The 13043-nt window shown below is 52.3% G+C and overlaps 1 protein-coding gene across 1 annotated transcript; it reads right to left on the reverse strand.

Annotated features, from left to right (window-relative positions):
* Positions 1-338: 338 nt before the first annotated feature.
* Positions 339-2020, reverse strand: LOC123072209 (uncharacterized). Its single transcript, XM_044495776.1, has 2 exons — positions 1847-2020; positions 339-1774 (listed from the first exon to the last, which is right to left on the reverse strand). The coding sequence occupies exon 2, from the start codon at positions 1746-1748 to the stop codon at positions 609-611; it is 1140 nt and encodes a 379-aa protein (XP_044351711.1). The 5' UTR covers positions 1749-1774; positions 1847-2020; the 3' UTR covers positions 339-608.
* Positions 2021-13043: the final 11023 nt, after the last annotated feature.

The following is a 13043-nucleotide window of genomic DNA, read 5'->3' on the forward strand; positions in this document are numbered from 1 at the left end:
TACTATATCACAGTTTCAACAGACATGAAAATTGAGGTTCGAGTTGAACTGAAAATGTTGTTCATATATCAAAAGCCTTAACAATAGGTCATGTTAAACCACTATTACCTTACTATATCACAGTTTCAGCAGACATGAAAATACAGCGAAGAGCTGAATCTAGAAATGCAACGGCAGTCTTGGCCATTCCAGGTCCACCCAAACAACAGGATAAGTTCTAATTCTAAACTAGATCTAGAGATTAAGAACAAGAATATAACTTTAAATGTACTGTCGAAAACACAGGTTGGTATACCAACAAATTATTTATAGAGAAATAAAGGAGACCAGAATCGAGATACTCAAATATTGAAAATAGTTCCAGCAAAACGGTCAAGTATCCATGATTAAGTACTAGGGTATTACAGCTGCATGGGCTACCAATAACTCCATAAACACAAGCAGACTACTAAGTTGACAGCAAGCAGCATAAGTCAGGTACATGACTTCACTCAAGCACCAATAGCTTATCACAACTTACCCAAATTACTGTTGCTCATATTCAAGATCTAACTTCGCTATCATCATCAGAAAGATGGACAATTGTGAGGCTCCAATACACGAGACAGTTAGTGTCCATTTGCCAATGACTCCGAGAACAAAGGAACATATGGAAGATATGGGCACCTGGAAGTCCATCCAAGATCACATATGAAACGCAGCTCCTTAGAATCAATTTCGTATGAAAATAATTTCATCTGTAATCGGTACCCCGGTAATGTAGTTTCGACAGTTATGAATAGCACATCGTCCTCTGGGTGGGCTGAGATAACACCGTAATATTCCTTACTGCTTGAACCGAACAGTTGCAAGTAGCTGGCATTGTGCTTCAAGGTCCAATAATCTTCACTACAAGAATCTTCAAGGACCCAGATTGATACTTCAGCAGCACCATAATTTGCGACATACAATTGTCCACGTGATGCATAAATATAAGGACCACAGCGAGCATCATTTAAAGTAGGAACAGGAATGAAACGACAGTTTCCCTCCACGTCGATGACTGCAACCAAATTATTATAGGAACATAAATACAACACCCCACTGAGAAATGTGCCACCTGAAAAGTTGCGTATCTCAATTGGATCGTCCCACTCAATTTGATGTGTCCAGCCTCCAGCTTTGGACGAGTAGATCCCCACCTCTTCGATGTTATATTCATACTTCAAATTCCAATTTAAAGCCACAGCAGGTACCAACTCGAACACATAGAAATGGGAGGAGACGGCCGGATCAAATCCCAGGCGAGCATATGATTCCGAGGACCATTCATTGGCAGGGAAGGTTACCCATTTCTCAGTGGCAGGATTACACACCAGGTAATCCGGTTCCTCAGGATAAGGCTTGGAACATCGACAGAGGAGGAGGCCGTTGCAGCAGTCCAACAAGTCAATCTTCTCGCATTTTGGCAGGAACGAGAGGGAGGCGTCAATGGGGCACCAGTTCCCTGAGACGCTTAGGTAACCATGAGAATCAGGTGGACGGCGTTTTAGGTCGTAGATTTTATAGAAGAAGCCGGCGAGGGTCGACTGGGGAAGCTTCTCGCGGTGGTCGGGGTGGGCGATGAGGTCCCGCCAGCGCGTGGAGACGCACTTGCAGCAGCGGGTGGACTTGTACGGCATGCGCGAGATGATCTCCACCAGGATGTCGTCGGGGAGCTTGGCCGTCGGATCGCTCATGAGGGCCGTCTCCATAGACCCCGTCGCCATCTCCAGGGAGGCAACGGGCGGCTAATCTGCAGATCGGCGCGGGGGAGGAAAGGTTAGAGAGATACGTCCGGCTAACAGCGAAGGAAGAGAGGACCTACCAGATGTGTCGCGCGCGAACAGCGAAGAGAGGAGCGGCGAGAGCGCCGGCGTTGGGTGCTCCCATCCGCGCCGGCGAGTGGGTGGCGGCGAGCCGGTGAGGGTTTGGTTTCGGTGCGGAGCAGCGAGATGGATGGATGGATGCTGCGGAAGGGGAACGGAAGGATGGCCGCGTGCAGTTAACTGGGCTTTTTATTGGGCCGTGTGAGTCGCACTATTTCGCAGTAAAACACACGTACACCATTTTGCAATCCCTCAAAAAAAAAACATACACAATTTTGAAGTCTTAATACAAAAAAAAGTCCCATAAAAAATACAAAAAAAAAAGTAGATCCAGGAGTGGGGATCCGTCCCTTAATTATTATTTTTAATTCTCGTATATATCCTTGTTTTTTTGCATAGGTTTTGGTCGCCTGGCAGCATCGGCGAGGTAGTGGCAGAATCTACCTTGACAACTTCTGATCCGGTGGCGACGAAGGGCATGTATGGATTTGTGTTGCCTATTTGTTAGTTCTTTTCAGATTTGGATAATTTATGTGTTAATCAAGGGAAGTCATTGGCTGGCTCTCGGTGCAGAGACTAAGACCTCTTTCTTTGTTTTGATTCGCAGCATGCTCTTGATAGGTTCACCAATCCTCTGGACTGGTGGTGAAACATTGCAAGCTTGCACTGCGTGCGGCAAGACCCCAGCCGATGTTCTTTTAGCAGTTATTAGATCTTGCTTCTAGCCCAAATAGTTATCAGTAAGATATCCGTTGGCTGTATTTTCTAAATTAAAAAAAATAGGCCATGACAAGAAATTACAGGAATATTTTCGCTCGGTAATTGGTCAAACTGACACAAAGATCATTATGAGGGAGCAAAATAGGGCTAGTCATTGTTTAGGCCAAACGGGCAGGTGGCTTCCAAAAACCGTTGTTTGCTCCTGATGAGGTTGACACCATCTGCCAACACGAATGTAATAACGTTGGTCAAGTAATAGAGTTGCTTTTATTCGCAAGAAAAAAAAACTGACACAAAGATAACAGGCAGTGCTGAGAAGATACCCTGCCAACTTTGCCATCCTGGTCCTTCACTCGTGTCTATGTAACCGATTCAGATGGGCCTAGCAAACTGTCTATCTACAGGAAGGTATCACACTTGAATGGTAATGACAAGTCTGAGGTGGGAGCAGACAATAAAAAGTTGTCATGTAGATAAATCTGCAAATTATGTGCTCGAGATTACCATATCTGATCCTTAGCGATAGGTCAAGTTAAACTTCTATTTACATTAACTAGCTAGAATGCCACAGCTTGAGCAGAAATGATGAAAAAAATCAGAGCCAGAACTGAAGAACGAAGGGCACCCTGATCCTTGGAGGCTCTAGAAACTGAAGCCACCGCTGGCGTCGTACCCTGACGATGAGTTGGAGACACCGAGCAGCCCAGTTCCGGAGCCATCGCATTCCCATGCCGCACATTTCAAGTAAAGAAGGTAATCTACATGCTACACAAACTTGTGTACTACTGGGAGTGTATCCAACAGCTTTTTTTTTGCGGGATTTCATTTCTCCACTGCTGATGAAACTGCTGCCGACACAAACATAACTTTGTCATCTTAGTCGAGAGATGTCCTGGCAACTTTGCCATCCTGATGCACCATGCCAACCCCACTATGCATGAACATATGCAGGTCAAATTGTCCACCATTATCCAATCTGAACTTTCTCCAGATAGATGTCACTTGACAGACAATCAGAAGCCCGAGGCGGAGCAAATAATAACAAGCTTCTCTGTTGATAAATCTGCTAGTTATGTATCAGTCTGGACGTGGCGAGCGAGCTTTCGGCCCGGCTCGCGGCCCGCTAAGGACCGGACCGTTCGGTCCTGGCCCGCTGATAAAAATGGCCGGTCCGGTCTGCAGAAACAGGCCCGAAAACAAGTCGGTCCGGTCCTGTTTTTATCCGAGCTGGCTCGGTCGGACCGCGACATTTGGCCCAGGCGCATAGCCCAGTAGTCCAGTGCAGGGATAGCGAGTCGATAAGATGCTAGGGCAGAGGCCCTCGCTCCCCCAATTCGCCGATCCCCTTTCCTCCTGGCTGGGAGCGCCGCCTCCACCGGCCGCCGTTGCCAACGTCGACCACCACCTCCTTGTCTGCACCTGCACACGGTGAAAGGAGGAGTGGAGGAGCCAAGGAGGGAGCTTCGTGTCTGCACGGCTGCACCTGCTCGCCGTCGTCGACCGTCGCCGTCTCTACCTGCCCGTCTTCGACCACCTCCTCACCGGTTAGCCGCCGTCGAGCACGAAGCTGGAGGACGCGGGGACGGAGCTGGAGAACGCGGGGGATGGAGCTGCTGCACGTGCACCTGAAGTCCCGCATGTCGTGGCTGTCAATTTGTAATTGTTTCTTCTCTCTGAAATTTCTTCAGTTGGTAATTGTTCACTCCCTCTGAACTTTCTTCAGTTTCAGTTGGTATTTGTTCACTCCCTCTGAACTTTCTTCAGTTAGACACCGTCCTGTGCTGTTTTTCTTGCAACCTTGCTTATTTTTCTTCCATTTGAACCTCTTTTGCAACCTAATAATCTATATGTTCGAATTTGCAGTCAAATGAGTACTAAAAAGGCTCCCAGTGCACTCCCACGCACAAACTGTACACGGTCCAGTCGGTCCCCTCGGTCCGCACCGAGCTGAGGTGCAGCCGGTCCGGTCCTGTGAAACAGGACCGCATGTAATCTCGGTCCGGTCCGGTCCGGGCCAGTTTCGGCCGGTCCAAAGGGAGGCTCGGTCAGGGACCGGACCGGCCCGGACCGTGTCCACCCTGAGTTATGTAGATCATAAAATTCCTAGCAAGAACAGGGCGAAGTTACAATTCTTAGGAGTGCCCCCATGACTGAACCAACTGAATGTTGGCCCGAAACTACAAATAGCTAGCTCTCACTTTGTACTAATCAGAGGAAGCCTAGCTAAAACTAGCGGCTGCACACAAGCTGCTCTCACTCTCACTCACGTACAGATGAACTCACACACACCCACGTACTGAGAGGACACACTCACGAGCAGAGGAGGAATACTGGAGTGGCTTGATGCCTTTCTTGATTGGAATGGAATGCTTACAACCGGGGAACTTGGGACCTATTTATAGGTGATTACAAACCGACTATAGAACTAAGATATTTCTACTAGCTGCCCACCTCAGCTCATACGTGCACTAGACTAGAAACTACTACTAGTTACTAGCTAGCTTGCCTTAACTAGTAAGTCACGCAAGTGCTGCCGACTTGCCGACCTGCCGTTTTACTTCGTAGGTAAGTAATTTGCTGCTCCTGCTGTTGCCGACATGCAGCCATGCATGTATCTGAGACGTAAATGCTGCTGCTGCCGTTGTGTGAACTGGAAGACCAAGTTTGACTCAACATTCTCCCCCTCAAACTTGTCGAAGGAGCTTAGTGTCGATGATCCCGACCTTGTCGCACAGCTCCTGGAACCGGACACGACCAAGTGACTGGGTCAGGATGTCCGCCTTCTGCTCACCAGTCCGGATGAACTCCACTATCACCGTGCCTTTCTCGACGCAGTCACGTATGAAGTGATAGCGGAGATCGATGTGCTTGCTGCGATCGTGAAGCACTGGATTCTTGCAGAGGGAAATCGCCGACTTGTTGTCGACGAAGATGAGCGCAGGGGCGGTGTCCTGATTCAGCATCTCGCCGAGAAGGCGAGCAAGCCAAATGCCTTGACAAGCCGCTGTAGCTGCCGCGATGTACTCCGCCTCGCACGAAGATACGGCGACAACCTTCTGCCTCACCGATTGCCAGCTGACGGGACTATTCCCAAGAAGGAATAGTATGCCTGAGGTGCTCTTCCGGGAGTCCACGTCACCAGCGTGGTCGGAGTCGTTGTACCCGACCTGCCGACCAAGCTCTCGCCATCGCCACGACGATACACGCATCCATGCGTGAGCGTACCCGCGATGTACCGAAGCAGGTGCTTGACGGCAGCAAGGTGATCGCTTGCCGGAGCTTCCATGAACCTACTCAGGTACCCGACAACAAACGTGATGTCCGGTCGAGTGTGCACAAGGTACCTGAGACTCCCGATGATGCTACGGTAGAGTGTAGCATCTACCGTCTTCTCGGAGCTCTCCTTGCTGAGCTTCAGCCGTGCCTCCATTGGAGCGTGCATGGTATGGCAGTCCTTCATGCCTGCTCACTCAAGCATCTTCGTGGCGCAGGCCGTCTGCGTGATCGTGATGCGACCACCCTCCTGGTTCACCTCCAGCCCGAGGTAGTAACGGAGCAGCCCAAGGTCGCTCATGCTGAAGAGACGATGCATCTCTCCCTTGAAGCGTTGAACCTCTTTAGGCTCTGCCCCGGCAATGACCAAGTCGTCGACGTAGATGCCGACGATGAGCAGCGTGTTCGCGGTGCCACGCGAGTACACACCATGCTCAGAAACGCTGCGTGAGAACCAAAGGGATGCGAGGCTTGCATCAAGCTTGGCGTTCCACGCCCTTGGGGCTTGCCGGAGACCGTACAGGGCCTTGTGTAGTCGATACACGTCCTGCTCGTGGCCCTTGGCAACGAACCCAGGTGGCTGGGAGACGTACACCTCCTCGTTAAGGTCGCCGTTGAGAAACGCCAACTTGACATCCATGTGGTGTACCTCCCACCTGCGGTGAGCGGCCACGGCAAGGATGAGCCGCACCGACTCCAGCCTTGCCACCGGAGCGAAGACTTCCTCGAAGTCCACTCCCTCACGCTGCACATAGCCCTTTGCGACGAGGCGCGCCTTGTGCTTGACAATGGCACCGTGCTCGTCCTTCTTCACCTTGAACACCCACTTGAGCCCGATGGCTCGGTGCCCAGCAGGCAGTGTGGTGAGTGTCCAAGTGGCGTTGTCGTTGATCGACGCCAGCTCGTCCAGCATCGTGTGGCGCCAGCAATCCTCTTGCTCGGCCTCCGCGAACGTGGTCGGCTCCTCGCCGGCCATCAGATGCAAGACCTCGTCGTCATCAGTGTCCTCATCCTTGGGCTATTGCGGTGTTGCCACATCCTCGCCGAGGAGATCCCACAGGCGCCGAAACCTGTGGGGGGCGCCAACGCTGTCGTCGGCGTCGAACAGCTCCGACCTCGCTGTTGGCGGGGTTGCGAACTGCCTCCTGGGACCCACGTTGCTTGACGTCGTGGTGTCCAGCGACACCGTACCCGGGGACGGTGTTCTCGGGGTTGCTGATCCCGGATCCACACCTCCCGAGCTTCCCGGGGTGGCACTTCCCGAGGTCTTGCTTCCCGGGGTTGTAGAGTACATCGGGTACTCCACAGTGAAGGAGCTGCTTGCCGGGGCCTCACCCGACGCCTCCCAAGTCCATCGTGCGTCTTCGTCGAAGATGACGTCGCGCGAGACATGCACACGCTTGGAGATGGGGTCGTACATCTTGTATGCCTTAGAGCCCGTCTCGTAGCCCATGAACACCATTGGGGTGCTCCTGTTGTCGAGCTTCTTCAGCTGTGGGCGCGTCGTCTTGACGTGCCCGACGCAGCCAAAAGTACGGAGGAAGCGTACATCGGGCTTCCTCCCATACCATGCCTCATAAGGCGTCTTGCCATCGACGCTCCTTGTGAAGGAGCGGTTGAGGATGAAGACGGTCGTGAGCATGGCCTCCCCCCAATACGTGCTCGGCACCTGCTTTGCCTTGAGCATGCAGCGTGCCATCCCGAGCACCGTTTGGTTCCTCCGCTCGACGACGCCACTCTGCTGCGGCGAGTAAGGGGCTGTGAGGTGACGTTGCACCCCTTTCTCATTGCAATGCTTGTAGAACGTGTCCGACGTGAACTCGCCGCCACGGTCCGTGCGTAGCACACGCAGCTTGTGGCCGCACTCGACCTCTACTGCCGCTTGCTGCTTGACGATGGCTGGCTCCGCCTCATCCTTGGAGGCGAGGAGAAGCACCCACATGAACCTGCTGTAGTCGTCGACGAGCAGCAGGATGTAGCGACGCCCTCCTGGCGTTGCCGGGGTGATTGGGCCGCAGAGGTCCCCGTGAACCAGCTCCAGGGGTTTCTGCGCCCGATAGCGTGCCTTCTCGGGAAAGGGTAGGCGCCGCTGCTTCCCCGCAAGACACGCATCGCACAATTCATCGGCGTGCTCGATGTGAGGTAGCCCATGAACGAGGTTACCTCGCGCCATCTTCCGCAACCCGTCAAAGTGTTGGTGTCCTAGCCTGGCATGCCAACGCCACGCGTCGGAGACATGACCCATGGCAAGGCACACAGGATGCACGGGTTGAAAGAAGAATTTATAGAGGCGGTTTGGCGAGCGGGTTACCTCGATAAGTAGCCTCTTCTGCTGGTCGCGCACGGTGAGAACACCGCACCGGATGCCAATGTCGAACTAGCCCTCGTCGAGCTGTCCGACACTCACGACGCTGCTCTTGAGCGTCGGGATGAAGTAGACGTCCGTGAACGCCCTGTGATCACCCCCTTTGTCGGCGAAGACGGCGGTCCCGCGCCCGTGGATCTCCACCACGGATCCGTCCGCGAACGCGCCAATCGAACCAGTCACGTGGTTCGTGGCGCCGGTGTCAAGGAACCAACCCTCACTTTGCTTGCCGCCTGCAAGCGTGGGTGTGGTCATGGCTCTCTCCTTGTTGAGGAAGACGCAGCCGCACGCACACACCGTTGTCGGGGAGCCATCTCCCATCATCACGGTGGACCCCGAACACTTCGGCGTTGGGGTGTGGATGACCTAAGTCTCCGTGCGCTCATGCACGGAGTCGATGGTCGCCAGCATTATGGTCGGAGCATGGCCCGCCATATGCGTCATTGCCGCACCAACTTGCGCGACCTTGTCGGGTCCCGAGGTTGTCGGGGACGCTGTCGCCGGGGTGTGGCTCCCCCACACCCGGGCCTTCATTGCCTCCCAGTCGACAGGCCCCGAGAACGTCGTTGTCGAGGTGTGGCCTGTCACTGGAGTGATGGTTTCCCTGGACGGGTTCCGTGCCTCCTGCACGAAATGGGTGGTTGTCGAGGTTGTGGTCGCCGGAGACACTGAGCTCTCCTGCACGGGCTCGACTCTTGCCGGCATCATTGCCGGCCCGCCGTCCATGTCAGCCTGGACGAGGTTTGCCATTGCCGCGGCTGCCTCGTCGGCTTTCCTCTTGTGGCAATCCCGGATCCAGTGACCCAGCATGTTGCAGTAGCGGCACTTTCCACCGTTGCCAGCGCCTCGCCCTGCCCGGCTTGGCTTGCGCACCGCGGTTGCCGCCAGCGCTCTAGGTGCGGCCTCCGCCTCTTCCGCGACCTCTGCTTCCCGTGGGGGCGCCTCCCCCGCTGCCAGAAGAGCCGTCGCGGTCGCGCTGCTGAAGCTGCGCGTCCCACTGCTCCCTGGTGAGCAGTGTTCGCCGCCAGCACGGTTATCGGCTTCGTCACCGCGCTCCTCGACAACCTTCAGCCGCCCTACCAGCTCCTCGATCGTCATGGTGGAGAGATCCACCAAACTCTCGATGGACCAGGCCAGTTGCTTGTACTGCCTGGGAACGACGCGGAGGAACTTGAGAATCACCATCTTGTTGTCGATGGGATCCCCGAGCGTTGCGTGCTCGTTGACGAGACCTTGCAGCCGCAAGGCGAAGTCGTCGACTTGTTCACCGGCCTTGAACCGGATTTCCTCGTACTGGAGGCGCAAGTGTTGGGGAACGTTGCAGAAAATTAAAAAATTTCCTACGGTTTCACCAAGATCCATCTATGAGTTCATCTAAGCAACAAGTCATGGGAGAGAGATTGCATCTACATACCACTTGTAGATCGCGTACGGAAGCGTTTGATGGAACGGTGATGATGGAGTCGTACTCGCCGTGATTCAGATCACCGATGACCAAGTGCTGAACGGACAGCACCTCCGAGTTCAACACACATACGGTACGGACGACGTCTCCTCCGTCTTGATCCAGCAAGAAGGAAGGAGAGGTTGAGGAAGACAGCTCCAACGGCAGCATGACGGTGTGGTGTTGGTGGAGAAGCAGCACTCCGGCAGGGCTTCGCCAAGCTCGTGACGGAGAAGGAGAGGTGTTGGGGAGGGGAGGGGCTGCGCCTTGGGTTGTGTGTTGCAGCCCTCCCCTCACCCCTCTATTTATAGGGGAAGGGGCAAGGGGGGCCGGCCCCTCTAGATGGGATCTAGAGGGGGGGCGGCGGCCAGGGAGGGGGGACTTGCCCCCCAAGCAAAGGGGGCGCCCCCTCTAGGGTTCCCCCCAACCCTAGCCGCATGGGCCCAAGGGGGGGGGGCGCGCCCAGCCCTCTAGGGGCTGGTGCCCTGCCCCATGCGGCCCATGTGATCCACCAAGAGGGGTGGCCCCTCCCGGTGGACCCCCGGAACCCCTCCGGTGGCCCCGGTACAATACCGATATGCCCTGAAACTTTCCGGTGTCCGCATGACAACTTCCCATATATAAATCTTTACCTCCGGACCCTTCCGGAACTCCTCGTGACGTCCGGGATCTCATCCGGGACTCCGAACAACATTTGTTAATCACATACAAGTCTTCCTAATAACCCTAGCGTCACCGAACCTTAAGTGTGTAGACCCTACGGGTTCGGGAGACACGCAGACATGACCGAGACGGCTCTCCGGTCAATAACCAACAGCGGGATCTGGATACACATGTTGGCTCCCACATGCTCCTCGATGATGTCATCGGATGAACCACGATGTCGAGGATTCAAGCAACCCCGTATACTATTCCCTTTGTCAATCGGTATGTTACATGCCCGAGACTCGATCGTCGGTATCCCAATACCTCGTTCAGTCTCGTTACCGGCAAGTCACTTTACTCGCACCGTAATGCATGATCCCGTGACCAAACACTTGGTCACTTTGAGCTCATTATGATGATGCATTACCGAGTGGGCCCAGAGATACCTCTCCGTCATACGGAGTGACAAATCCCAGTCTCGATCCGTGTCAACCCAACAGACACTTTCGGAGATACCTGTAGTGCACCTTTATAGTCACCCAGTTACGTTGTGACGTTTGGTACACCCAAAGCACTCCTACGGTATCCGGGAGTTACACGATCTCATGGTCTAAGGAAGAGATACTTGACATTGGAAAAGCTCTAGCAAAACGAACTACACGATCTTGTGCTATGCTTAGGATTGGGTCTTGTCCATCACATCATTCTCCTAATGATGTGATCCCGTTGTCAACGACATCTAATGTCCGTAGTCAGGAAACCATGACTATCTGTTGACCAACGAGCTAGTCAACTAGAGGCTTACTAGGGACATATTGTGGTCTATGTATTCACACGTGTATTACAATTTCCGGATAATACAATTATAGCATGAATAAAAGACAATTATCATGAACAAGGGAATATAATAATAATCCATTTATTATTGCCTCTAGGGCATATTTCCAACAGTCTCCCACTTGCACTAGAGTCAATAATCTAGTTACATTGTGATGAATCGAACACCCATAGAGTTCTGGTGTTGATCATGTTTTGCTCGCGAGAGAGGTTTAGTCAACGAATCTGCGACATTCAGATCCGTATGTACTTTGCAAATATCTATGTCTCCATCTTGAACATTTTCACGGATGGAGTTGAAATGACGCTTGATATGCCTGGTCTTCTTGTGAAACCTGGGCTCCTTGGCAAGGGCAATAGCTCCAGTGTTGTCACAGAAGAGTTTGATCGGCCCCGACTCATTGGGTATGACTCCTAGGTCGGTGATGAACTCCTTCACCCAAATTGCTTCATGCGCTGCCTCCGAGGCTGCCATGTACTCCGCTTCACATGTAGATCCCGCCACGACGCTCTGCTTGCAGCTGCACCAGCTTGCTGCTCCACCATTCAACATATACACGTATCCGGTTTGTGACTTAGAGTCATCCAGATCTGTGTCAAAGCTAGCATCGACGTAACCCTTTACGACGAGCTCTTCGTCACCTCCATAAACAAGAAACATGTCCTTCGTCCTTTTCAGGTACTTTAGGATATTCTTGACCGTTGTCCAGTGTTCCTTGCCGGGATTACTTTGGTACCTTCCTACCAAACTTACGGCAAGGTTTACATCAGGTCTGGTACACAGCATGGCATACATAATAGATCTTATGGCTGAAGCATAGGGGATGACACTCATCTCTTCTTTATCTTTTGCCGTGGTCGGGCATTGAGCCGAGCTCAATCTCACACCTTGCAATACAGGCAAGAACCCCTTCTTGGACTGATCCATTTTGAACTTCTTCAAAATCTTATCAAGGTATGTGCTTTGTGAAAGACCTATGAGGCGTCTCGATCTATCTCTATAGATCTTGATGCCTAATATATAAGCAGCTTCTCCAAGGTCCTTCATTGAAAAACACTTATTCAAGTAGGGCTTAATGCTGTCCAAAAGTTCTATATCATTTCCCATCAAAAGTATGTCATCTACATATAATATGAGAAATGCTACAGAGCTCCCACTCACTTTCTTGTAAACGCAGGCTTCTCCATAAGTCTGCATAAATCCAAACGCTTTGATCATCTCATCAAAGCGAATGTTCCAACTCCGAGATGCTTGCACCAGCCCATAAATGGATCGCTGGAGCTTGCATACTTTGTTAGCATTCTTAGGATCGACAAAACCCTCCGGTTGCATCATATACAGTTCTTCCTTAAGATGCCCGTTAAGGAATGCCGTTTTGACGTCCATCTGCCATATCTCATAATCATAGTATGAGGCAATTGCTAACATGATTCGGACGGACTTAAGCTTCGCTACGGGAGAGAAAGTCTCATCGTAGTCAATCCCTTGAACTTGGCGATAACCCTTAGCGACAAGTCGAGCTTTATAGATGGTGACATTACCATCCGCGTCCGTCTTCTTCTTAAAGATCCATTTGTTTTCTATCGCTCGCCGATCATCGGGCAAGTCAGTCAAAGTCCATACTTTGTTTTCATACATGGATTCTATCTCGGATTTCATGGCTTCTAGCCATTTGTTGGAATCTGGGCCCGCCATTGCTTCTTCATAGTTCGAAGGTTCACCGTTGTCCAACAACATGATTTCCAGGACAGGGTTGCCGTACCACTCTGGTGCGGAACGTGTCCTTGTGGACCTACGAAGTTCAGTAGCAACTTGATCCGAAGTACCTTGATCATCATCATTGTTTTCCTCTTCAGTTGGTGTAGGCATCACAGGAACATTTTCCTGAGCTGCACTACTATCCCGTTCAAG

This window comes from Triticum aestivum, chromosome 3B (assembly GCF_018294505.1).
Source record: "Triticum aestivum cultivar Chinese Spring chromosome 3B, IWGSC CS RefSeq v2.1, whole genome shotgun sequence".
Lineage (NCBI taxonomy): Eukaryota > Viridiplantae > Streptophyta > Magnoliopsida > Poales > Poaceae > Triticum > Triticum aestivum.

Excerpts from the sequence above, each read along its gene's own strand:
- LOC123072209 (XM_044495776.1), bottom strand. The coding sequence starts at position 1,748 with ATGGCGACGGGGTCTATGGAGACGGCCCTCATGAGCGATCCGACGGCC.